Source organism: Drosophila tropicalis, unplaced genomic scaffold (genome assembly GCF_018151085.1).
Source record: "Drosophila tropicalis isolate 14030-0801.00 unplaced genomic scaffold, ASM1815108v1 contig_158, whole genome shotgun sequence".
NCBI lineage: Eukaryota > Metazoa > Arthropoda > Insecta > Diptera > Drosophilidae > Drosophila > Drosophila tropicalis.
In genome coordinates, this window is record NW_027172602.1 from 1,355,436 (window position 1) to 1,383,199 (window position 27,764).

Below are 27,764 nucleotides of genomic sequence, written 5' to 3' on the forward strand. Positions count from 1 at the left end.
CAACAATAACCAGCGCCCAGTTGATGAATGTCTCTGTGTGTTGTTGTTGTTGTATCTGTGTTGTTTGCCTGTGGCTGGGGATTATGCACCACACACACACAGACAAAAAGTTATTATCTACCTCGACTCTGACATACCCTAATTAAAGTACGTAGTCGTATTTTTGTTAGTCATTTCTTCAAGTTAACTATTTAATTGGACTTTCAAATTCCTATAATATGTATGTACATATATTCATATATTAAGATCGATATCTCTGTTATCGTTTATCAAGCGTAATTTCAGTATCGGATTATGGTGATTATGGAGCAACAAAACGTTTGCCTGGAAAACACGTCACGTGTCAGATAAACGAGGTAGCCCCCGAGGTAGGTAAACTTTCGACCAAAACACACACAAACAAAGCGAAAGGGGGAAGCGGGAGGGGGACCATCAATGGGCATATATATCCCACATATGTATGTATATGTAGGCAAAGGCTAACCAATTAAGCTCTGTCAAATTGTTGGGGCATTTGGAAATGTTTCCAAATCCTAAGACCAAAACCAAGTCCAATTAAAGCCACTCTTAGGCTTTTCTCTCTGAAAATGAATCCTTCACTTATCCATTTTCATTTTCCATTTCTTGCTTCTTTACAATGATCATGGCTATCTATTTTCACTCTCAATTTGTCAATTGCAGTAGAGACAAACTTATCCAATCCAATCGCAATCAAGATAGGTACAGGTCCATCAATTAATTAATGTTCTCAAGTTTTTCATCATCATCATGGGAATTGAAGCATTCATGGAGTTTGTGTACCTTTTCTTTTTAGTGGAATCCATCATATACAGGGTTTGTGCAATGTTTTACTTACACTTTGCTTTTGCACGTAAAAATTAAATGCCTTGGGGTTCTTTCCTCTTCGTGTTGTGCCAAAAGTGTAAATACTGTCTTACACACGCTCTAACATCATCTTGGATATCATCTGTCTGTCCTGTCGTGTCCTCGACAAGGTGACTAAGTGAAGTGAAGAGACACACAGAGAGAGGAATGATGCCCATGACAAGTCACTTTTTTATGCTACGAGTACCAGGGAAAGGACTGGAACCAGCAGCATCAGCATCAGACTTCTGGCATCATTATAGGATTAAATCGCATCCGCATCTTCAACTCTATGCCGCATTCGCATCCACATCCACATCCGCATCCACATCCTTTCACTAACATTCGCTTCTTTTTTTTTTGTACCCACTGAGCATTTGATTTAGTTTTGTTTGCTCTTAGTTCAAGACTATATCTACTCCTTTTACTTTGTCTCCCGCTCGATAGTGTCCAGGTGCCTGGTAGTTGGATGGTTTTCTCTTACTATCAGGTGTCCGTGCACATTTTAAATTAGATTTCTTTTCCCTCTTTGTGTGTGGGTGTGTATATTGTGTCTGCTCTAGGCTGTTGATCCTATTCCTAACTGATTTAATACCATTTCAGTTGAACTATTAACAATTTAACAGGGCAAAATTTAAATGAAATTTGTTTAGTATGTAGTTTAGCGAATTAATTGAATCTACCGAAGCTGTTCATACTACATGGACTCTAGGCGCTTCGAAACTGACTGCGTCAAGTGCAATTTAATTTAAATTGTGCGTAGCCAAGGGCAACAGAGATCCGCCAGAGAGACAGGAGAGTGACGGTAGAAACAATACAACATTATCCTTACACCGCTCCTCTTGGCTATTTTTTACGCTCGGTTGGTGTCCTTAGGCGAAAAACACACACACACACACACACCCACACACTCATATACGACACATCTATTTGAATAGGCAAAAAGGAGCAAAAAGAGCAAAGGCCACTTGAAGCAGTCATTTCATATCCTGTTGTTTATGGCCACATATATCCTAAGGAAGACTGAAGACGACGACAGAGCACTGAAAGTTAGTCGCACGGGAATCACTCACACACACACACTCACATTCACGCACAAAGTGCAGGCGGCAGGGGACTGGAGAGCACAAGCAGAGAAAGGTCAGTTCAACTGCGAAAAAACCTACAAATTTGTCGAGGGAACGGATATTGACAGCGCCGGGCAATAAAATTCAACAACGACAAAGGGCGACAAAAACCATGGGAGTCCGATTGAGCCACTGAAGCCAAGGAAGCGTGAACATTTTTTATTTATATAAAAATTTTGCCCCCTTTGGCCTACAACCCGTACCTCACACCCCGAACACTATATACATATGTAAGCATGTTTCAACTTGTATGAGGTGGGTAAAAAAAACCAAGGTGACAACTACAACTACAAAATGTTCAAGTTGCTAGCAAATGAACGATAGCATATTGCCCTGAAATGTAGGCTACAAAATATTCAGAACAGATCATGCTGGTATGTGTAAGTGAGTGCAACTATTTGTATGTGTATAGATGGCTTTTATTTACATAATAAACTAATTAAAGAGGCTAATCCCATGGTTGGGTGGGGGCGTTGGTTCAAGTTTGCTTTCAGCAATTCCCCAAATGACAATTCTCATTTTACATTGGCCCAACTAATTAACAAGTCGAATTCTCTTTTTATTAATTACTCCAATTCCCAATGATTCGTTTTTCAAATTGAGTTTCTGTTTTGTTTTCACTAACAATATTGATCTATATCGATTCTATTCTCTCCATGTGTTGTCTCTTTTCAGCACTCAGTTGGATTTTTTGAGGCTGCTGGTCAAGCTGGTCAATAGCCAGTTATGTATGTCTCCTTTTTCTTTTGTGAGTGTGTGTGTGTGCTCTTCTCGCTCTCTCTAATTTTATCTCTCTCTCTTTCACTTGTTTTTTTGCCAGTCTCATCACTGTGCTGGTCACGTGTCTAGGACAACAACAAAACGCATCAAAATTCCAAAAGCGTGACACATAGTCGAGGGCGCGAGTTTGTTTGGCCAACAGTAGGAGAAAGCTAGGAATACCCGTAACCCCCTTAACCACCAGACATCTATGTATACATATATATACATATATATATATATATGGATGTGTATCTATCTATCTATGCCATGGCTATGTATCTATCTATCTATCCATCTATCTATCTACCTCTATTCATGAATCTTGTCTAAGCATAGACGAGTAGCAGATTGGGTAACGGAAGCCAAAGCCATTTATTGTCTTCTCCATCTTCTCTCCCACACAAAATCTCCACCCACTTTCCCCTAAGACCCTCTCTTATCTGATGGGCGAGGGCTATGATTTTGGCTGCTAAAATTTGTCTGAGGTGCAACAACTTTGTTTGTCTTTTGGCCAGGCCGAAAGGGAAACAAAAAAAGAAAACAAAAAAAAAAAAAAAAAAAACCGAAAAAACACCGAAAATTGTAACAGCCTGTGCCATGTCCAGACAATAAGGCAGAATCACTACTCTCTACTCTTTTTCCGTACTATTTCAACTCGACTCGACTGCGAATCTTCTCACAGAGGACCGAGGACACTGCGAACGTGATTCACAGCTTAAGCAGCTGCACTTGAAGAAAAAATTAAAGACTTGCACGTTATCAAGATATAGATATCAGATATCAAGACAAATCTACAAGCAATAGTCAACTCAATTGCAATTCAAATTTTTATCGATCTCAAATTTGCTCTTAAAGTATCAACAATGACCACTTAGGCAGTCGAAAGCGCTAAGGTCTTCAACCTTTCAACTCAATTTCAAATTTTGCCTCTAATAGGGTATAGGAAATGTCCTGTCTAGTTTAGACTTCTTTGTTTACAGTATACTTTCAATTTCACATAGGTTTTTAACACACATTTCGACACAATTCTGGAAATTTTCTTCAACATACTTACGCTTGGAGTTTTTTTGTACAGTGTACACGTATGCATTTAAAGCAAACAAAAAAATAAACGAATTGTCGATAAGAAAAATATTGGATAAATTAACAAAGTGGGCGATAGTTGTTATATAGTGACATTTATCGGTTAGAGATTGAAGTCTATCCTATGAGTGATACTCAAACACGATGCTTACACAAAATTGATTAAAGAATATTAAGCTTAAAGAATTTAATGGGCTGATGGGTGACACATTTACACATCATCATTATTATTATCATCATCGCCATCGGCATCATCATTATCATCGTTGGGAATTGGCTTCATTATCGACAGGAGAAACACTAATTAGCGCAATATGTAATTGTCGGTTACACAATGACAAACATTCTTATCATTCCTTACACCTACAAACACCTCCCACCCATCCCTTTGGATGTGGCTGTGCGTTCGTATATTTTGGAATTGAATTGAATTTTCCTTTAGCTATAATTTTACATAGCGATATTTAGTAGATTGATCTATTCCTTTCGCGGAAAAACAACTACAACCCTCCACCCTTCTTTGCGTACACTTTGGGATTCAATTTAATTTTCATTTTGCTGAAAATTTGGGCTTCGGTTAGTTTCAGCTTTGAAGGATTAACAATAAATCATTCCGATGTAGGTGGCGTTTGCCCCTGGATGGAACAATGCAGAAAAACGAATCACTATTTTTTCCCCCATATTAATACTCATATTTAGGTTAATCTATGCTTTCATTGAAATGCATTTGCAAATAAAAAAGCCAACTTTTTGCAACCATAGCAACCTTTCATAATCTAGTGAGAAGGCAAGCTTAAGTGGTATAAGGGGTAGTAAGTGGCCGATGGGGGCAACTACGTGTCTGAGGCAAGTACAATAAATAATATTCAAAAGCTCTAATTAATATCAAATTACACAAGTTGCAATAGGGTGCGGTAAAAATGGGTGGCCGGGGGTGGCTGAAGAAATAGTTGTTGCTTCTACGTATTTACAAAAGCTCGGATATCCTAATAAGGCTATTTAATTGGTTCAAGAAGGACAAGGGTAATTGCTGTATACTCTTCTCGTTAGATTGTAAAACAGAGAATTTACGGCACTTTTGTTGCCTTATCAGTTACACGCCCTGCTCTACCCTGATTAACGACAAAGTGCATATAGAAATTAAGTCAGTTGATAAGGGTTTTATGATTCATTTCGAATAAAATGTTCTTGTTTTTTACGTTTGTCACTTGGAGAAGAAAATGTTTTCAGTACGTACATATGTGTGTTCTTGATCAGCATAAATCATCAGTTTTCCGCCCTCAATTTAAGAGGCATTCGGCTAAAAATTGCTATGGAAGTATTTTATTTTTAGTTCTCTTACAATTTGAGGGCATAGGTTTGGACACGTTCGTGTGGCGGTGGCACTTGGATAAGCTGTATGCCCTCTTCGTTTGTATATTCAGCATATTTGAGGCTACTAACCAGTTGATAGCCCAAACGTTTCACTAGCTGTGCGGAATAGATGCTGGTGCAGTCCAGACATATTAAGGGATAGCCCAATTTACGGGCCTGTTCCTCCATGGCTTTTATAACACGAGCGCCCAGAGATTGGCCACGCATTGAGGCATCAACACCCAAGGCATGGATATGCAGAGCATGGGACACCTGATAACGTGCACACACATTACTGAGAAGTTCCACCTGAGTTAGCAGGTTGACAATGCGACCCCACTTGGTGCCCACAAACTCTTTGGCATATTCTTCCAAATGTTGGCCCTCGTTGGCATCTTTGGAGCCGGCAACAGCGGCGGCCACAATGCGGCCGCTTTCCTTGAGACGAAGCGTTAGGCAGGTTTGATTTGGAATATGCGAGAGTAGAAAATCTCGATCGGCCTGATCGGGTTGCGATGGGGGGCTTGTGCCCACTGTTAGTGGTTCTTCGCGATAATAATGCTCCAATAGAAATTCTAACAGCTGAGAGCTTTCTGCCGGCGATACCACGCGTACCTCGATGACGTCATCACTGGAGAGAGAGGCGGCCATATGTTCGTATTGTCGTCACGTGTTTGTAGATCGAAGGCAACTAACTCGCCAAGTTCCAACAAACCAAGCGAAAGCCATTCACAGCGATCGTTGCGATAAGCAATTTGTTCTCTCTCTCTCTCCCACCCACTCTCATGCTTGCGTTTTTGGTCGCTCTCTTTTTTACTCTTCCTCTGTTGTTTATCTACCTTGTGTGGATTGTATGTAGATTTTATATGGAACTCATTTCGTCTATGTATGATTAACATTGTGCGTACATTGTACATACACATATGACTGAAAGTATGTACATACATATGTATGTATATACCATTAAGAGCAAACATACATACATACATACATTTGGCAAGCTGCGCTAATGGAGGATTTTCAGCCATCTAGGGGGCCATTAGAAAAGGTATTAAAGCGGCTTAAGAACCTTTAGAGACAATAGAACAACAGCAGCAACAACAACAATGGCAACAACTTAAATACCATTGCCCAAAGTGCTCGAATTGTTTCGGAAATTAAACAAAAACTAAACAAAGAACTTAATATACACTTTCAAAGAAGCGTAAACTAATTTCCATTTTTAAAAGCGCTTCTAGACCTATGAAATTGGGGAATTCTCCCCTGAAGTATGCAAAAGATAGTCCTTCTAAAGAACTTGTGGATGACTATAATGACCGACTACGACAAAATGTTTTTTGTTTAGCTACAAGAAATTTTAGAAGTCCTAGATGGTTTTGCAAAAAATGACTATTGCATACTTTGGGGGACAAATTTTGTACAATTCACATAACTAGATCCCAGACTGGTTCCGACTTTGATATTTTCTTGTCAAAATTGCTTATGAATTTAAAAGGAATTATGGATAAAGTACCTACTTTATATTTATTCCTGGTTAACCTAAAGTGCTTACACGTTTCGATGTGCGTGTGTATTTGTAGATGAGATGGAAAAATCTTTACAAATGTAATCCGTAAACAAAACGTAGATATCATTGGGCCAGGGCAAAGCCAAAAGAGTCTACGGATTAGGCCACAGAAACTTATAGAAGTGAAATTGAGTGCGTTAAGTGTTGGAGAAGAAATAAAACCGAAAAGAGAAAGAAAATACTAAACATTTCTAATTGGAGCGCAGGGCAAGGTCACAAACCAAAAGCAAAAAAAAAAAAAAAAAAAAAAAACACATACAACGAGCCAGAAAGGAAACGCAGCAAAAAAGCAAAAATAAAGAAAGAATGAACTAACCGAAAAATGTCCAAACAAATCCACTAAAAATAAAAGAACTGCTTTGCTGCACAATGAAAGCATTTTGAGTTGAAGGTGGAGTGGAGTGGAGTGGAATAGGTAAGGCTGACAGGGGGCAGCACAACAGCGATGGCAAATGCGGGGATCGAAGGCAGTTATTCGAGCAAATGTCCTTGAGCGTTTTTGTGTGCAGCAGCAGCAGCAGTGAAGCAGCTGAAGCAAAAGCAGGAGCCAAAGCTTAACACACACTTCAATTGCTCCCAACGAGAGCCACATAAACTTCCCATCTCCTTTTATTCAACTCCCCAACGCCCAACACCCCATTCAATTGGTCCCTATCTCCCTGTCTCCTGGCAGTCTCTGTTACTCCTATTTTACCATGTTCGCCGCCTTCTGACCATTTTCGCCTTAAATTCGCCGTTCAGAGCTTTTTTCGCCTTAGCCTGAGTGTTTAAAAAGCAGATGCTTCGCCGTCGAAGGCTTCAGAATAATTCGTGCCGCGTGCGCGTACGGTTCGTAGTCCTTTTTGTTTTGTTGGCTCCTGTCAGTGTTTGCCTTCTGTTTCTTGTCTTCCCTACTGCCTGTGTGTATGTTTGTATGAGTGTGAGTGTGAGCGTGTGATTGTGTGTGTGTGCGAGTGTGCGTGAGTGAGTGTGTGTGGGTATTGTCCGTGTGTTTTTGATATGAAAGTAAACAACAAGCCAGAATGGCGCCGGCAAAACTCTCTTTCACATACAAAAAAAAAACCCAACCCAAAAGGAAACGCTAAGCTTTAAAAACTCCAAAAAAAGAGAACAAAGAAAACATTTTTTACCCAAATATTACATTTCATATGGTATATGGATTATTTTTTCAACATTTTTTATAGTGTGTTAATCAAGCGATATCGTATACGAATTCAAAATGTCACAAAGCGGCATCGCTGCGTCTGCCGCTCATCGCTGGATGTTGCCACTTTTGGGATTATGCCTAATCAGTCTAGGATTGCGCTGTGATGCGCGTGCCGTAAGTGTAACCATACATATCTATCTGCTCTAATATCAAATAATACAAATTAATGAAACAGCTGACTATCAGACCCATTGGTATCGGGGGTACGTGGGTGCAACAGATGCACTCTTGAGCCAGTTAGTTGGGAATTTCGCCAATCTGTCTACTGAGGACCCGTATAATTTGAGATTTCAGTCACTAAACTATTTTTGGTAACCCCGTAGAATTTAGTGGCCAACTGCAAATGGCCTTTAATGGACTCTTGATATTATTTCAATTCCAGCCCTCTCCACTTTGTGTTGTTACGGACAAACGTTGATCTTACGAAAGGGAAAAAAATAGACCTTCGCTTGGCTTAACAATTTATGTGCATAAAGTTCTTTCTAGCCATTCATGTCCTTCCTTTGCCGTTGTCTTCTCTGTCGAGGTTTTTTGAGAGTAAATCACAAATATTTTGAACTGTTTGGCTTAGCCAAGGAAAGTTTCTTGATTTTTGTTTCTTTTTTTGTTTGCCCTTCTCTATTTTTGTTTTTGGCGACGTCATCGTCGTTAGCTACTGCCCGCTGGGCTTGCTCTGGTTTTTATCCTTTCGTTTTGTCTGTCTCCAGTCTGTCGTCTTCTTCTTCTTGGCCACATTTTTCTTATTTCTTGTCGTTTTTACTCGTTTTGTTTTGTTACGAGTCAGCGACAGCATCAAAGTCGGCGTCGGCGACTGCAAAATGAATAATTTCAGTGAATTTACTACACAATTTTATTCATATAAATCACAAATTAAATAAGTTTTTACGAGGTTGTTCGCAACCAGCCAGCCAACCAGCCAGGCAGTCAGCCAACCCCAAACGAAACTTGTTTCGTTCTCAACTTATTTTGTAGGTTGTTGTTGTTGGCGTTGGCTCTGTGGGTTATATGGGGCTCAAACGTTTTCCTACGGTGACCCCGACGCCTACCTCAACTTTAACTCCCCGTGTGGCATTTGCCCTTTTTTTTATGGTCGTGTAATTTTTTCGTTTTGTGGTGGCCTTTTTTTATTTTCTTATTTATGCTTATTATCGTGATTGCTATTCACCATTTTCCTTGAAGGAAAACAGAAAGCAGAGTTGTCCTAAGTGGTTGCTACCTTTGCCTAAGAAAAGTGCTCTAAGATGATATATTTTTCCATATATACGTTAGTCTTTCGCCATTTGGAATATTCTCGATCTGTAACTCGCTTGTTTTCAAATGCTAATCACTCGTCAAATCAGAAGTTACAATCTCTTGACGTCTTTTCTGTCATTCATTTGCATTTGGACAAGTGCAGATTTAAGCACTGTCGGGGTAGCCATTACCTTTTGGAAGTCTACGAGCATGACAAACAAAAACAGCGCAACAAAAAGAAAAAAAAATGGGAATCATTCAAAGTGGTAGTATTCGTTTCTGCTAAATGTTATTCATGGCACTCACGTGCGTTTGACACGAGATTCACGTGATGGAACGTGAAAGCAATTTACGATGTGGCAGCGGTTCGTGGTGGTTGTCCGCAACAGCAGACAATTAATCATGCCACTGCCAGGAGTCGAACTCGGACGCGAACGCGGATGCAAACGCGGATGCGGACTCGCCGCAGTCAATTGTTGTTGCTCCACTTTCACTTTCGTCCTCGAATATCCAAGGACGCGTCGAAGGCCAGGCCACATTTACTACTTAAGAGAGACACGAGCAGCAGTTACAAGAACAAAAAAGTGAAAACACCTAACGACCTTGAGCTAAATTTGACTACCCCACCCCTTTAACCTCACACCACAACCACTATATATTTCGCACATCAAATCATAATTTATGGAGGACAATCAAAAAAAAAAAAAACCCCCCTAAAAAGAAGAAGAAGAAAAGAAAAGGCAAAAAACGCAGGAAGATGAAAAAAAAAAAACGACAAGAATCCACGGCTTGCGCCTTGGCTGACTGGCAAAAGGTTGCACAATTCGCCCACATAATTATCGGTTTGATTTATGGGGAACCCGGGCCAATTACTTCCACCAAGAAAATGGCGGAATGCCCGTCGTGGGGGCAAACGGAAACGGAAAAAAAAAAAAAAGAAAAGCAAAACTGCAATGGAGAACGAGAGCGAAACCAACCTGGTCCGTTTTTCCTGACTGATGATTCGCAAAAAAATAACAAAAAAAAAAAACCAATTTATAAAAAAAAGGCGAAGCAGAAAACTTTGCCAAGGAAAATTCAAACGAAACCACCAAATGATGGTAGCTACCTGAAATGTAGTTATACATTTATTGTTTTGTTTTTAATTTGTTTAATTTAAGCAGCTTGTAAAAAAATTACTAGCCGAAAAAAAGTTAAGTCAAGCAATAGAACATTGATAAAAATTACTTTCGACTCGATTTTTGAGTTTAATCATTAGTTTTAGTCATTCGTTATGTGTTTAACTCATTTAACTCGCTTATCATTTTACTCGTTACTTTTACTAGTTCATTATTTTGCTCGCGTATTCGAATTCTTAGTATAATTCTATCATTCAGAATTTGATTTTGCTATATTATATCCACGCCACACTAACGAGTTTCAACCCATCAGACACACTTGGCAAATATTTATTTGTTGTATGGTTCAACAAAATAAGCAAAATTAGACTAATATATGTATGTATGTATGTAATATACATCGGATAGTGTACACACAAACACACAGATATATATACATATATGTACAAAGCTCAGAATCAATTACCTTGCTGATGATGTATAGGGCGAGGAGGCAGATAAAGACACAAGTATGTACTAGATCTTTGGTTGTATGTATTTACAATGTACATAGAATGCAGTACATACATACATACATATATGTAAGTGTAACCTGAAATCCAGCCGGTTATGCAGCATAGCAAATATTTATGCTTAGTTGTTTGCGGTCAGTTGTTGTGACCCGATGCTGCTCCTGTAACGTAATTAAGAAATTGCTGAACAGATTGGTCAAGCAGTGGTATGAATTTCATGAAGGAGTTGCAAATATTTGCCAGCCACATCCAACATGAGGTCGTCTCTCGATTTCTCCATTGTGTGTGTGTGTGTGTTTGTGTGTGTAGATTCATATGTGGGTTAGCTATAGCAAATATTATTTATGCACATATGTATTATTCACTTAAGGATAAGCACATTTATGGAAATGGCAAAGGAGTCCAATTATCAAATAACACCAAGACGTGTGTATATGTGGGGATGCTGTAAAAGTGATCATCTTGATTTTCTATTGAATAGCATCAACAAACTAAACTTGCCTATAGGCAAGATTATTAATTTCTTGATTCACTTTATTGTAAATGTTATTGCAATTTGCAAATGATATCACACATACGCCATGTATTTCAAGTGTAATTATAATATCACGCATACGACATGTATTTCAACCTATTTTATCTACATATATGTATGTTTCAGTGCAATTATTCATTACCATTATTTGATCAAAATCGGGTTTCTATATCTTCTGTTAGATTGCAAATGTGGCCAATCAACAATGCGTTTTTTTTTTGCTTGTCCTTTTCGCCAAGCTTAGCTCTTTCACTATGGTTTTCATTTAATTTCTTTGCTAATTGGCTATATAGTTTGTTCCCTCTGTGCTTCTAATTTCATTTTACTTGCTTATGCAACTAAAAGTATTTCTTTTTATTTTCTTTTTGGTTTTGTTTATTTTGTTTATTTCTTCATTCAGTACATTTCAGAGATTCCATTGCCTGTGTTGTTGAGTAATTGCTCGCAATTGGCACATGAATACCCCAAATGCGTTTCATTCAATGACACATACTCACACACACACACACACACACACACACACATACATTGAAAGTGAGTGAAAAGCAAAAGATGTCTTTGTTAGCGTTTTCTCTAGTTCTCTAGCATTTTTTTCTCGCTCTCGCTTTACGGTTTTCTCGTTCTCTTTCTGTCTTTCTCGCTCTCTCTCTCTTCTTGTGACGCTGACGACCTCTCTTGGTAATCAACTCAATGAGGTAGCTTCCACGCCTTCACCGCTTTGACCCGAATTCTTAGGGCGTGTGCGGTTCCATGAATGCGGGCACTCATTTTACCCATTTCCCCTAGCATTTCTCTACCTTCCCGCCCACTCCCACACCTTCCCCTCTCCATTACCCGGCCCTTGGAAGGTTCTTTTTTTGTTCCCCTTGGTATTTTACCTCCTTCGTTTCTGTCGCCATGTCTGGCATCCTTTTGTTTGGTTAGCTACGTAGCTAGCTGCATGCCTCGTTATGCACAAACAAAGGCGTTTTTTCCACGCTTCCATTTAGCAGCAAATTAGAAGCTGCCTTGCAGTGTCCTTAAAGAAACGTTTTGTGGCAAAAGCGGAAAGGGGTGAGCGGGCCGCTGAGGGCGTTGGTGCTAGTAGGCATAAGGGCAAGAGGGCAGCTAGGGCTCAGGGCTAGGTCATATGTGAAACTCTCTTCACATGCGAATTAATTAACAGTAAATAAAGAGGAAGACAGCAACAAAAAAAAAAAGGCAAAGACCTTGACAACGCGACCCTCCTGTCACCTCCCTCCCACAGCTCTAGGCAATTTGTTGAATACCCGCACACACACACCCACACCCCACACACACACACACATTTAAAAAAGGGTCGACAATTAATTTAAGATGGTCAACAAGTTGAAACCCAAAGCTTAAGAAATAATGAGGGGAACATTCCAGAAATTCTAAATTCTATGCTTCTTTTCTCACTCCTCTCTATTCCTTGTTTTGTTGTTATTTTTTTACTTTTTTGTGTGAATTTTCTCAGTGTATTCTGCAGCTGATGCTGATAGTCCGATGATGATGATGATGATGATGATGATGATAATGATGATGGTGATGAGTTCACAACATTTAAATCTCTTCCTCTCGCGTACTGTCTGGCGGCCATTATTGTGCTCATGGGGCCATCATTGATAACTAATGTTGCTTGCCATTAATTGAGGCATTTTCGTTTTTGGCTGGCTGCCTGCCAGTCTGCCCTGTTGTCCCCCCTTCCCAACACTTCCCAACTTCACATATGTATGGGCCTTTTTTTTTGCTTTTCTGTTGTGCTCTCAGCCTTAATAATTGAACAATAAAGTAAGGCATTAAGTAATTTGTGAGGGTTAAGTCATAAAAATGGCACAAACACGCATACATACACACATCTACATACATGCCATGGTTCGGTATACACACACATGTATGTATGTATGTATAAATTCGTAATTTTAGTGCTTAAAATTTAATGAGTCATTGGCATGACATTTTGCTACCCTAGCCAAAGGAAAGTATAGCAAATAAATGAGCATCAACGAAATGTCAGAAATTAAATGAGTTATCATTTTCAAAAAACATAAAATAATAGCAAATTGAGGAGTTAATTAAAGTTAATTGAAATATCATAAACTACATAAACCTATTTAAGATTTTGACTTACTCCTCATTTCAAAAAATGTTACTAGGTTTTAGGGTTTACCCTTTGCAAGGGTATTAAAACAAACTTCTTGAGGCAAATGTTCTCTTGCCTACTTTAACTTCTCTCAAATACCAATTTCTTACCATATTTTCGCCAACTAAAACATTACGAATTTACGGTGAATTTGCAAATCGGAATGCCAAACATGCGTGCTTATAAATAACCAAGAAAAAAATTGTTAGGACACTTTTGGTGTTTGCATCACGCAATCATCTTTCCTTTCTTTCTTACTCGTCCTTAGCCTTAACCATTGATTCATGTTAATTAAATGTGGCAAAACAAGAAAAAAAGAAGCAAAAACAGCGACAAAAAAACGAAACAAAAAAAAAACGGAACAAACCGAAAGGGGGTGAAAAGTTGGGGCAACTTTCTCTATGGCAATAGAAACTTTGTCTGCTCTGCAACATTTTCATTTGCTGTGGTATTGTAACTTGAAACCCAATCGTCTCCCCTCAGTCGACATACATTTGCTACTCGCCGCTCATCACTTGCCATTTGCCACTCTTTAGCCACTTATCCCCCTCTCTCTCTCTCGAGTTCAATGAAATTCATTATCGATCATTGAGATGGGAAAGTTTCTGATAAGCTCTTTTAATTACAAACCGAAGCTACGTAAGCTGCACAAGTTTTGTCTTTACTTTTATGCAACGAATGGCCACAAGGACATCACAAATGACATCGATATGCTAAGGGAAGCAATTGCATTTGCATTGCCAGGTTTGGGCTAACTAAAGGTAACCTTGCCTACCTTAAAATAGACACACACATACATCTTGAACAAAGTGCCAAGTTGCAATTGCAATATCTTGGTAAAATGTGTTTTCTTTCCTTTTTTTTGGGAGGCGTGACTGTTAGCTTTTGCACATTATGTCCTGGAATTTGATTTTCTTTCCATCTTTAATCGAGCAAGCCGCTTGTCTTGGTCTAGTCCTTAGTCTGTCTTTCCTCACAGCAGGAAATCAGCATAGAACTGACCCATTCCTAGTGGTTGAGTTGCTGCTGCTTCGGCTGCTTCTCATTTGCTACTTTCTGCTTCCGTTTATTTCTCTTCCTTATGCCATCGTTCATTCCTCTGTTTCAATTTCAATTAGAAACTTTAACTGCTTTAGAGAGACAGTGGGAGTGAGCTATAAGATGTTGCCGCCAACTTGTCCTGGCCTTAGATCATACACTAAGAGAAAATAGTAATGGCACATATTATGTTTAGAGCATGCCTTTGATTAGGAAATTTACAGAGTTTTCAAGGGATAAGAGAATATTCGTTTTCATAGATGGACAATATTTGGATGTCCTAAGGGTAGCCTAGAATGCTCTCTCTGCTTCTTTTGGAGTTTGAGGTTTTAGTTAAAGTTTTTTTTTTTTTTGCAGTGCAGTTTTTTATTTTGCTGCAGTGGTTGGCGTTCGTATCATTCTTGGTTTTGGTCGTTTTTCTCATCTTTTTCTTAGTGCTTCTTTTTAGAGCAATTTAATTTCTTTTCTGCTGCCGTTCGTTCTCCATGTAGTAGTCAAAGACCGTCATCCTGTGATGAAGCTACCAACGACCAAGGCGATGTGGGCGACGACGTCATGGAGTATAAGAAAGATTTCGTTTTCCCTTTTTTTGATGATGGCGATGGCGATGGCGGTTGTCGTTGCGTTTGCCTTCTGGCTGGCTCGACATTAAAGTAAATCACTTAAACTGTTGGAAAATTCACACAAGTGACTCTATGTCATTCTGTCTCTTACTTTTACACACAGTCTCTTTCTCTCTCGCTGTCTCGCTCTCACACTCACTTACTCACTCAATGAATGCGGTTTTTGGTCTATATAGTATGGGAATATATGTATATTTTGCGTCTTGCCAGTGCGCACACATAATTCACATTGGCTCAAGGATTAGACATCGTTGCCGCCAACACAACAAATTGCTATGTTATCCTTGGGCTTACAACCATATTGTAAATGTATGTGTATTTATTGTCCTTGGCTCGGTTTTGGTTTCTTTTATGTTGTTGTTGTTGTTGTTTCGTGTGTCGGTTTATATCGTGTCTGTCCTCCACTCAATTCCCATCTCATTCATTAGTGGCAAACAGCAATTTGAGGGCTTCTAGAATTCAAATAATGATTCAAAATAAAAATACTCGAGAACATTATAAGTAAGTGTGAGTCTGTGTGTCTGTGTGTGTGTGTGTGTGTGTGTACTTCGCAGTGTGTTTGTATGGGTGCCACGCTTAAGTGTTCGTTTTCCACATGGATTACCTGATAGAGTCGCTGGATAACGGGATGACTGGATGAGTGACTGTTTGGTTGGGGTGAGATTCCTGCATGTCTTCAATTTTAATAAATTTTCCATGCATGTAAGCATTTGCGCGACAGTTGACAGCTGCAGCAGCAGCAGCAGCAGCAATAGCAGCAGCAACAACAAGAGAAGGAGGTGAAGTATTGTCTCGTTTGTTGCCATTCCTTTGCAAGCTTTGTGACAGGACAAGCAAAAGAGGGCCAAGGACGGGGAGTTTCTTTATTTTTTCATTTTTTTTTTTCTTGTCCATGTTATTTATATACTTTTATCATTCACTCATTCTTTACTCACTTAGCTTTCACCGAAGTTGAATTGCTGCTGTCATATTCATTTCAACGCAATTTATAAGCGTTTTTCCTCTTACCCTTTCCTCTTTTCATCAAGTTAAAAGTGTAATGGGATTCTTCGCACTTCTTCTAGCTGCATTCACAGACCAAACGCTTTGGTTCAACATATCGCATTATATAAATACATTTATATCCATATATGTACCTACCTATGAAGTGATGCTGCTATGTGTAAGTGCTTTTTAGCACTAAAAGAAAACTTTCAACTAGAAAATGAAAATATATATGTTTAGTTTTTCAAGTAGTTTAACATTAATGTTTTGCATTATTTTTGCACACAGACTAAACGTTTTTATAGACAAAATCTTAAAAAGCGAAAAGAAAAGAAACATACAATGAATAGATTCATTCACGAAATTTATATGCTTGACTTTAAAAGCGATGATCTGAATGAGAGAAAAAAAGAAGGTAAAGGCACAATGTTACAACAGATGTGGTGTTTGTGTGTGTGTGCGAGTATGTATGAGCATGACTTGACATTTGACACAGTTTACAAAACAAGTAAACGTGAAGCCATACACACACGCACAGAAACACACTAAAAGAGACAGAGAGAGTGAGAGAGGAACAGAGATAGCAAGAAACAGATGTGAATGGGGCAACCAACGTCAGAGGACGATGGCATGCATAAAATATTACAATATATCAAAAGGATTGCCTAATGCAGGTGTCTCTCTGTGTGTACCTCCCGCCTACAGCATTGGAACATTAACTGTATCCTTTTCCCATCAAGGTCCCTATGGATATTTGACTTTTATTTGTGCGTGTGCGTCCTGTGCCTGTGTGTGAAAATGTTAAGCTAATGTCGAGCATCAAATTTGCATAAGAATGTCTATATAGATAATATGATGTATTAGAATGACAAATATCAAAGCTTCATTCAAAGTCTTCTATTTCAATAAAATATCATTCACTCACTTTAAAGTTCTTATAAATAGTTGTCAAACTTAAACAAACAATTCTTCTAATTAGTTAAATGGAGTAATCTAAGGAAAAGCTTAATATGCTAAAAAAGAGCAAACAATGTAGCATACTTATAAGGGCACACATAATGAGGACATTCATGCATTCATTGCTTGTCTTCCTACATTTTCGATTTGCGTTGCTGGTCGAAAAGTGCTGAACAAATAGCAAAACAAAAAACGCGTTCAGAGTGAAGAACTGAAATGCAAATAACTTAAGTGAAATTATACATTAAAACAGCAGCAGCAGAAGCTGGGGGAGGAGCAGCTTTGTGATGTCTTTCACTTATGCTTTTGTATAATTTGCATTCAACTTCTGGTCCAACTAAACCTTTAAGTCTTTACTTTACTTTACTTTACCTTCCACCATCGTCCATAATTTCCGCCTTGTAGCATCATCATTGAAAAGCGATAGAGAGGGGAAGAGAAAAAAGTCAAGAATTAATTTTTATTTGGAAAGGCGAACCCCATAGAAAGGGAGATGCAAAAAAGGAGTAAAGTAAGGATGGGAATGCCAGGACTATGCATTTTCTTCGTCTAAATGGATTATCAATTTATCTCCACATAGTAAAATTTGATTTTTACCCATAATTTTTTGTGTTTGTTCTCTGTTTTTCTGTATGCTGCAAACTTTATCCTACCGATAGAATGGAAAAATTTTACCGCTTATATTTTGTATGTAAATAATTGAATAATGCATAAACCACAAAAATTTGCATAGAATAATTGATAATGCACACACACACACACACAAATACACACACATATTAATATGTATATACAATCAAGTTAAAAAAATCTTTGGCCAAAAATGAAAATAAAAATAGCAAAGGGAAAAAATCAATTAAACCTTAAGCTGCTATTGATGCATGATAAATAAAAATTTGAGGTATGCAAAAATTAATTAATTAAGCATGAACTTATTCATTTTCACCATATGCAAAAGCCTCAAATTATTGAATATAAAATTCGTTGTGCCCTTTAAATCAATTTCTGTTGATTGAGTTAAACGAAAAACCGAATAAATCATAAAGCCGAATCTTCTTTTCGTCAGTAGATTATTTGAAATTTTGAAAGAATTTTCAACGCTTTCGATATTAATTCATAATTTATTAAAATAATTCCATGATGAAAGTTTTTATTAGCTTTCTTTGTTTCTTATTTCGCGTTTTCTTTAATTTTTTTCTTTTGTTCTTGTATTTTTTTGTATGTTTCGCAATTAAAATTGAATCGAATTAATGAAACGAAACATTCGCTTTGACAGACTTTTACCTGATGAAAGAAGAAACTTAAAAGAATAATTCAAATGGAATTTCTGAAATTTGATATAAGTACTTAGCGCATATGGCGAAATGAATGACGCGAGACCCACAAAGCGACTCGCATTTTATAATTCATTAAATACGCACACACACACAGACACACTCTGAACGATTTTCCTCAGACAGGTTTCTATGGCAAACGAAAGGAAGAATGTAAAATGAAAACAAATGAAAAATGCTTTTATAATAAACTTTTGCTAAATAAATTTAATTAGCCTTTTTGATACATTTTCATTGAAATTGAAATGTACAAGGTGAACCCCAAAACAAACCTCAAATTTGTTTTTGTTTGGGTAAATTAGGTGGCGAAAACCTCTCAAAAAGTAAAAGTAATATTTTCTTACTTTACACCTAAAGCGCCAAATGAACGCCTATTTACTTAAGTATGTATATGGATGTAAAGTAAAACTTTAAGAAATTTTAATTTGTCTTTTGCAAAAGTAAACCAAAATGGGTTTATTAATTTACAAATTTCAGCAAGCATTTATGACTTTATATAGTCCATATATGAATATATTCATAACCAAGTCATGTCCCTCTGGTTGGGACAATCTCCTTCTAGGTCTAGACCACAGAGCAGAATTGTTGCATTTTGACTTTGTGTAGGTGCAGGTGTTCGCATCGGATTAGACTAAGATCTAATCATCATCTAACCAGAAAAAAAAGTGGGACACCTTAATTTGGACTCAGTTTGTAGCCTTTTCATTGTTTAAAATTGAACTGTGGATAACTGAGGTAGTTAACCTTCATACCCGGAAACCATAAAAACTTGCAAGGGTATACAAACTTCGTCATGGCTGATTTGGCATGGGCCTCTTGTATTTTTGGCCCCTTCTTGAGGAGTTTATGTTTTATAATTTTGTTGCTTCCACTTTCTTTCATTCTGTTTTTGGATTCTCGTTTTGTTGCGCCGTAATTAGTTAATGTGGTGGCTCGAACACACACACACTCACACACACACACCGCATCTTAAGTTAGGCCGTTATACACATAAATGTTGTTGCTGTTATTGTTTTTTTGCGTTCTGTTGCTTTTGGTTTTGTGAAAGAAAGGCGTGTTGTGGTTGCCTTTGTGGCACTCGGCTCGGAGACTTCCTAATGAAATATATGGTATGGGATATACTCGCAAAGCTGATTTTTACACTAACCAAAAGCTCGTCTTCTCTAGCTCCTTCTCGTGCTCCTGTTCCTGCTTCATTTTGTTGTGTATGCAAATGGTTTGCCCTCGTGTGTTGTCGTTATATGTATTTTTAATGTCGTAGACTCTTTTACAGTCTCCCGCTTCCTGCTCCTTTTTGTTCTTAATGCTTCTGCTTCTTCATTATGAAGTCGATGTGGATGATGATGATGCTGCCGCTGTGTGTGTGTGTGTGTGTGTGTGCGTGAGGTGTGGTAGCAGCATTAAAAATGTAAAACGCTTTACTCAGCTTCATCCTTAATGCATAAACAACACCAACAGAAAGCAACCAAGGAAAAGAACACGCAAAAGCGACAGAGAAAGAGAATACAAAATGCCCCAAAAGTTACACGATTTTCCCCTTATATACCTACAGAAATATTTTCACAATCCATATGAGGAAATGTTGCTCTATTCATTCGCTAAACTCTCTATAAACTTTCTATTTGAAAGCTCGTCCCAGTCAATTCGGTAATAACTATACAAAATATGTCTTTAATAAGGTTACTTTACTTTTAAATCTTATTTACTGATATAATTTAGTTTTCCTATATATGTATATATATTTTCCCTTTTTGATTTGTGGTTTCTTTCAGGTAAATGTAAGCAACACTTGGACAATGCCCCAGGAGGGTTTAAATGTATTCTATAGATTCTTTCGTGATCGCATCTCTTGGTTTGAGGCAGATGCCGTTTGTCAGTTTCATCATGCCAATCTGGTGACAGGTAAGCCAGGTTATCAGAAAGCCAAGTCAAACTAGAAAGCAAAAGCAGGAGGGAGCCATGCTGGTGGATGGGGCTGATGCTAGGCGGGAGTTCTTTACAGACAACTACTACAGAGCTGAGAGTAAACGAAAAAGAATGCCAAAATGCCAACACAAATTGTGAAATGCAAATAAGCCCAATGACAAGAGCGAGGGAGAAAGGTGAAGGATTAGCTGTGGGCTGAGGCCAGAGGACAAAGCGGATTGCATGATGGGGCATGAGACATGGGGCATGGGGCATGGGGGGTTCGCCCGTTCACATTGCACATTATTACAAATGTCCGGCAGCTGCTGTGACAGCAGCCCAGCCAGTCCAGGTAGGTTGACTGCAGCTATAACGCACCAGTTATCTTGTCTACACGGAATGCTTTTTAGCCTCCAGACCAAACGCATTTACAAAGGGTTGGAAGCAGCATCGTCATGTCCAGCCATCTATGTATGTATGTGTGTATATACATATATATTAGATGGGTATGAATACGGGTGATTGGGAGGAAGAGCCTTGAAAATGAGGCTACTGCGGGAACTGAGGTAGCATTGAGGTTTACAAATGAATGAGAAATGGCAGCAAAATGACGCAGCCACAGAGAGACAAGTCTTTTATATATATCTTCCTTTTTTCCTCTCTCTCTCTTTCTCTTACCCTGCCCCCTGGTGTTGCAGTTGTTGTAGGGGCCAGGGCCAGTTTACCAACAATGCTCCAGAAATTTTACAATAAATCCTTGTGACAAATGCCACTGGACAACAGAATGGATTGTTAGGCAGGGCAGCGTTTGTGTGCGTGTATGTGTGTGTGTGAGGGGGAGGAAAAGGCGTATACACACGTACTTTCACATGCATAGATCCCCGATGGGGTAAAGGGTTGCATCTAGATTGGGACCCATCGACTTACAAGGGGTTACTCTCTCTCTTTTATGTCATAGATTCGTAGAATTTAGCACAAATTTTTATTGAAAACTTATGGAGTCAACCTCGCTGAGCATTGTTTCAATTGAGGGTCATGCTTTAGCTAAAATAGGCACCATGAACTTTGACAAATTGCCAACGAATTATAAAGTCGAAACCTTCTTTTGTCAAAATGTCAAAAACAATTTTCTCAAAATATTCTAATATTCCGATTCGAAACACTTGCAAAAAGAATCTTTGGGAACGGATTAAAAATAACGTTTTCTTTTCATTTACTACATGAGAAATAGATATGTTTGTCCAGGACTCGGTCGAGGTTGGGAGTATGTATGTGCATTCATTCAAATGCAAATGCAAAGTGGGTTCAGCTTGGGTAAGCAAGTGAAACCTGAATCCAGGCAAAATCAACACAAAAGGCTAAATAACCCCTGACCCATAACCCCCTTCGAAAGGAGAAGAATAAAAAGCAAATGGAACAAAACAAATAATTTCACTAGCATTTTGCTAACAATTTGTGTTTTGCCACTAGTCAGAGAGTGAGAGTGAAAGGGGACATACAGAGCGGGGGAACAGGAGAAAGGTGATCGTTAGGTATCCCTCTGTAGCATAGCCATCGTTCGTCCATGCCCAGCCTTGTCATCGTCCTGGCTCTGAACCAATTGAATCGAACACAACATAAAAAAAACCCAAATATATATATATATACACAAATAAAAACCATTTGTTTTCGTTTCTCGTTTTCATTTTCATTTGTTGTTTTCCTTCCTTTTCCTCTACGGTTTTATTTTTTCCTCTTTTGTTTTGTGTGTGTGACTGTTCCTGTTGTTGTTTTTGTTGTTGGTTTTTGTTTTCGTTCGTCCTGTTTTCAGTTGACAACAGTTTTCAATTCGATGCAACACGCGACCTGCTAAGGGAATTGGATGTAAACGACATCGTTTGGATTGGACTCATGCGACCGCAGAATTCGGATCGTTTCATGTGGTCGTAAGTATACCAAAAAAACAACAAAACAGAAAAAAAGGGTTCTGCTTCTCATATTAACAATTGTAATTGCTTTGTTCCTGTTGACATGTGTATCAAGGATTTGGAATAGAAAATGAATGTGTTTGCTTAAAACTTATCCCTTTCCCTTCTTCTTGTTTTGTTGTTGCAAAGGAATTCCCGTCCTTTGGTTACGGATACCGGCTACTGGGCCGAATCGTTGCCCCTAATGGATGCCCCTTTGTGCGCTGTTATCGATCCCATACGTGATTATCGCTGGCATGCATTGCGTTGTGGAGGTCCTGAGACAGCTTCATTTCTATGCGAAATGCCGGGTACGCCATCGACTCATTCTTAATCTTATGAAGTTAACATTCAACTTCATCTTAACGTGTTTTTCTTTCCCTATGGTTTAGTGCCCAGCTGGGCAGATGCCTGCATTCTCAAGGATATGCCCAATCTAACAATGCAATATATGGCAGATACGGCCAGCATTGAGTTAATACGAAATTGCCAAGAGGAGGGACTGCTGCGACACACTTGCAAGGGCAAAGAGGTAAGAAACCAAGTAAAGAGTAACAATTTCCATCTTTTGCACTGGCATTGCCTTCCCCTTTCCTCCTTTCAATTGAACCATTTTCTAGGATCGCGAACGTGCCATTCGTCAATTGATATGCCCCAAGGAACGCATGGAGGCTCAACGTATAACCGATATGACAAATTCACATTTCAAATCGCTTCAAATCATCCAGAATATACGTACCGATAATAATGAGAATAATGATATTGATCTTCTGCCACTGCAACCCAATTACAATCGCGGTGGCAATCTTGAAATTGCTGTAGCCCCACCGCCAACTTCATTGGGCGGCGTCACCTTTGGTATACCCCATGAAGTGCCCCGTCCAGTTAAGAAATCAGGACCACGGCAACCACCACCAGAGCATATTGATATCATGAGCATTATGATGGGGGATCAACCGGCTTTGAGCATGGAACAATTGCCAGATAGTGGAGCTGATGTATCGAATGAGATTTTCGAACATTTGCCACATAAAAAGAAAATATTACAACAAGATCTAAAGACCATGCCTAGTATTCATGAGGCCACTACCATAAGCTTTTCAGCAACACCAAAATCAACTCCAAAAGCCACAACCACAACAACAACAACCACTGGGCCATCGTTATTGGTCAGCACAACTGGGGCATCTCAACATACAACTCATGTGATTGAATCAGCGGATAATTCACATTTCATTCCACCCATGCTAATGGTAAAGTCACATTATATACCGCCAGCCAAACATGGTGAACATGGAGAGCATATTGAACATTTACTGGCAACATCGTCAACAACAACAACAACAACAACAACAGCAGCGCCAGTAGAAACAACAACAACCACAACAGCAACACGAACAGCTAATGATAAGACAACAACAGAAAAATCTGCAACAGATGCAGCAGAAGCAACAAAAACTACCACAATGGCAGCAGCAAAAACATCAACAGCTAAACCAGCAACAACAACAACAATTGCCACAACAACCACAACATCAGGGGCGGCAGCAGCAACAACAACAACAGCAGCAGCACCACCAAAAACAACAACTTTTGAAATAATAGAAAAACCAACATCAACCTTGGCCACTGATAGAACTGTGACAACTGTCAAAGCAGATGTCCAAGCAACTACCCCAGCAGCGACATTAGAAACAGCAGCAGCAACAACAACAACAACAACAAAAACAATAACAACAACAGCAGCAGCATCAATAGCAACAACAACGGTAACTAAAGGAGCAGCCAATGATTTGAAATTGAATTCTACAACTACTACGACTACTACAACTCCGGCTGCAAGCGTTACAGGAGCAACGGCAACATCATCACCTTCATCTGTTACAGCAGAGGCAGCAGCAACTTTATCAGTTACATCATCAACAACATCATCGCCAGTTATAGCAGCGACGACACAAGCAATAGTAACTATCAAGGCCAAGGAGACAGCAACAACATTGGTGACTGAAACGGAACAGGAAGTGGCAAGCACCACAGCAATACCAAAAGCAACAGCAATACCAACAACAACAACAACTACAGCAGCGCCAGCAACAACCACAACACGACGCAACTTCCTTCAAGAGGAAACTGAGGCGCCATTTAAACCAAATCGACGACGCTCGCTAACAAAACCGGAAACTGTTAGCTATTTCAAGAAGATCTTGGGCTAAAGCTAGTACCCAGTTAAAACACACACACACACACTTCCGTTACATAACCGCACACTTCCCGTCACCCCGTCACCATTTCAATGTGCTTCTGCTTCACCTCCTTCTGCTGCTGTCCCTCCTCTTCGGAAATGCAGCAAGTAATTGCTTACGCAAAATCAAAGCTGCATTTGAATGTGAACGAATCTGTAAACGAATCCAATTCAAGTTGGCTTTCTCTTCTGTTTCAAAAGTTTGTAAAACTTGGCAAGCCCCCCCTCTCCCCACGCACAGACACACTACATCCTCGACACACCAACTTGTAACTCATGCTTAACAGCCGGAAATTTAACCCGCAGCTCAAAACAAAAAAGGAGAACAACGCAGTGAGAAGGAAAAGAAATAGAAAGCGCTGACAGTTTCAACCAAAAATATGTCAATTTTTCATCCCCTCCATCCCCTTATACAGCCTTCCCAAAAACATTAGCATCATATGTAGTAAGTCTGTCAATAGGCAAAAGAAACAAGCGAAAGCGACATACAAAACAAAGAGTTGAAAACAAAGATAAAATGAAGCAAGTAAGTCGACTCGTCGACTCGGGTATACCATACACCAGGTGAAACAAATTTTTTTAAATTTCGAAAACCAAATGTACATATGTATGTCTTTTAAATTGTTTTTACATGTTTCATAGTATGTGCTATCTCGCTCACTCTACGAACACACGAGCACTCTAGCGCCGCTACTAGCCAACGGCCAATTCTGGACCGCGGACCGCGTAGTAAAATACGTTCATACGCATATTTTGCATGTTTCTAGTCCGATTTCAATAAAATTTGGTAGTTTTGTAGAAATAGATAAGATTAATTAGTCTGCCGAATTTGAATGCGATAGTCAAAAAACTACAGGAGAAAATCGGTTTTTTCTTAATTATGGAGGCGGAAGTGGGCGTGGCAAAATATGAAAATATATATACTCTGCGCGAATACTAAGCCAGTATACATAGTAAATTTGGTGACTTTAGCTTTGTTTGTTTTTGATAAAATCAGTTTTGTTTGATTTGCGGGGGCGGAAGTGGGCGTGGCAAAATTTTTAAATAGCCAGTTTCTGCGCGTCTATTAAACTAGTCTGCATACCAAATTTGATGTCGGTAGCTGTCATAGTTTTTAAGAAAATCAGTTTTATGTAAATTCCGGGGGCGGAAGGGGGCGTGGCAAAAAGTTTAAACAATTAGTTTCTGCGCGCCAACTAAACGAGTATATAAACCAAATTTGATGTCTCTAGCTGTTATACTTTTTAAGAAAAACCGTTTTATGTGATTCCTGGGGGCGTAAGGGGGCGTGGCCGAAATTCCAATTAACTCTGAACATGTGCATACTACACGAGTATACATACCAAATTTGGTGGCTCTAGCTCTTATAGTCTCCGAGATCTGCGTGTTCATACGGACGGACGGACGGACAGACGGACGGACGGACGGACGGACGGACGGACGGACGGACGGACGGACGGACGGACAGACGGACATGGCTAGATCGACTCGGCTATTCATCCTGATCAAGAATATATATACTTTATAGGGTCGGAGAAGCTTCCTTCTGCCTGTTACATACATTTTGGCGACTTTAATATACCATTTCACCCTATGGGTGTATGGTATAAAAAGAGACAGCACATACCAAAGGCCAAATCTACAAAAAAAAAAATAAACACACAAATCTATAGATGAAAGGAAAGAAATAAAAGAGACATAAAAGTAACAATTTAGACTCTTAAGTACGCGTACATACATAAAATGTGTTTTGATTTTCGTTTATATTGAAGAAAAGCACAGAAAAAGAACAAACAATACGCCCTGTTAGCTGGTCCTTAAAAGTCCTCAATCCGTTCTTAGACGCACTCGTAGAAACTAGAAGAGGCAACGGCCATAGATTAACTAAACGTTTTCTCTTTCCAAAGGAATTCCTGGCAAACTAGAAAGAGACACGACATTTATTAATATTCCAATGCCATAAAATCATTCATTATAAACGAAATTCAAAGCACGCTAGCAAAAAAAAATAACTAGATGATATTTGTTTTTTTTTTTTTTCTTAACTTTGTTTTGTGTCTGTCAAATAGTGAAATACAATATACAATGTAAGTGAGCGACAGAGAACGAAGTAAAGAAGATACATTTTTGTCAAGACAAAAAAAAAATGTGCAAAAGTATTTAGATTATAACCAAAAAAAACAAAGAAAAAAAGAACAAAACATTTAATGAAATGGAAAGTCAAGTCAGTCAAAAGCCAGGACATAGAGCAAAAAAGTAAGTAAAAACAACAACAAAACAAAAATTGAACAAAAGCCAAGCGAAAAGAAGCACTTAAAATTAAGTTAAAATTAAAGAAAAAAAAAAAACCAAAGCACTTAAAAATATTCCCTCTTCCCCCTTAATAAAAAAAATCCGTTTGTCCCCCACATGCACTTGATATAGTGAATTATTTATAACTATATATATAATATATATCGTCGTACTTGAAATCAGTTTGAATCCAACTTACAAAGCAAGATTAAAGTGTAATGCAAAAAAAAAAGAAAAACGGCAAACAACTTTATTGAAATGAGTAAACGAATAAAACTTTCCCAAAACAATTCAAAAGCACACAAAAATTGTATTAATTTTTTTGGGATTCTGGGCAAACTACATATAAACCACGCAAATCACATGAAAATCGAAATGAAAAACAAAAACAATTTGAAACAAACAAAAAACAAAAGCAAGGAACTCAACAGAAAATCTCAAAAGCATTTGGATCTTGATGTACCCAGATGTACCTTTTAGGTGATGAAGCTGAGAGGGATAAAGAGAGAGAGAGAGTGAGAAAGAGAAAGAGAGATGCCCACACGCGCAGCCATTCATTTCGTTTCGTTTTTTCTGTTTTGCTTTTAAAGCCATTTCAGGTGAATTTTTTTCAGGTTTGCATGTTTTAGGTTTTTTTTTCCTTTTCGCGGCATAGCGCGAAAATGCTCGAGGCGCCATTCTGCAAATTGATAACCGCAGGCCAGTGGCCTGCTATTCTTTGGTCCATGATGCCTCGAACTGTGGACACTCTCTCAGTATTCCTTCTTTTCTGTGGACTCTCAAGTGGTAGGCTAGACGAGAAGGCGAAAGAGCAAAAGCTCCATTTAGAGACCCTTTTTTCGCAGATTTCTGTCACAACTGTGCCCTGTGTTTTGGTGTTATTCAATCCTCGTGCTGGTTGCTTTCCAAATGCTAGTTCTTTTTTGGAATCCAACAACT

At 38.7% G+C, this 27,764-nt stretch overlaps 2 protein-coding genes across 2 annotated transcripts; one reads left to right on the forward strand and one right to left on the reverse strand.

The window, feature by feature from the left end:
• Positions 1-5,137: 5,137 nt before the first annotated feature.
• On the reverse strand, positions 5,138-5,864 carry AgmNAT (Agmatine N-acetyltransferase). The gene has a single exon (XM_068303180.1). The coding sequence runs from the start codon at positions 5,838-5,840 to the stop codon at positions 5,175-5,177; it is 666 nt and encodes a 221-aa protein (XP_068159281.1). The 5' UTR covers positions 5,841-5,864; the 3' UTR covers positions 5,138-5,174.
• Positions 5,865-7,940: 2,076 nt separating this feature from the next.
• On the forward strand, positions 7,941-27,133 carry LOC137586835 (uncharacterized). The gene is made up of 6 exons (XM_068303012.1): positions 7,941-8,077; positions 20,213-20,342; positions 22,156-22,270; positions 22,442-22,602; positions 22,684-22,823; positions 22,912-27,133. Exons 1-6 carry the CDS (start codon positions 7,976-7,978, stop codon positions 24,502-24,504), a joined length of 2,241 nt encoding a protein of 746 aa, XP_068159113.1. The 5' UTR covers positions 7,941-7,975; the 3' UTR covers positions 24,505-27,133.
• The last annotated feature ends 631 nt before the right edge of the window (positions 27,134-27,764 follow it).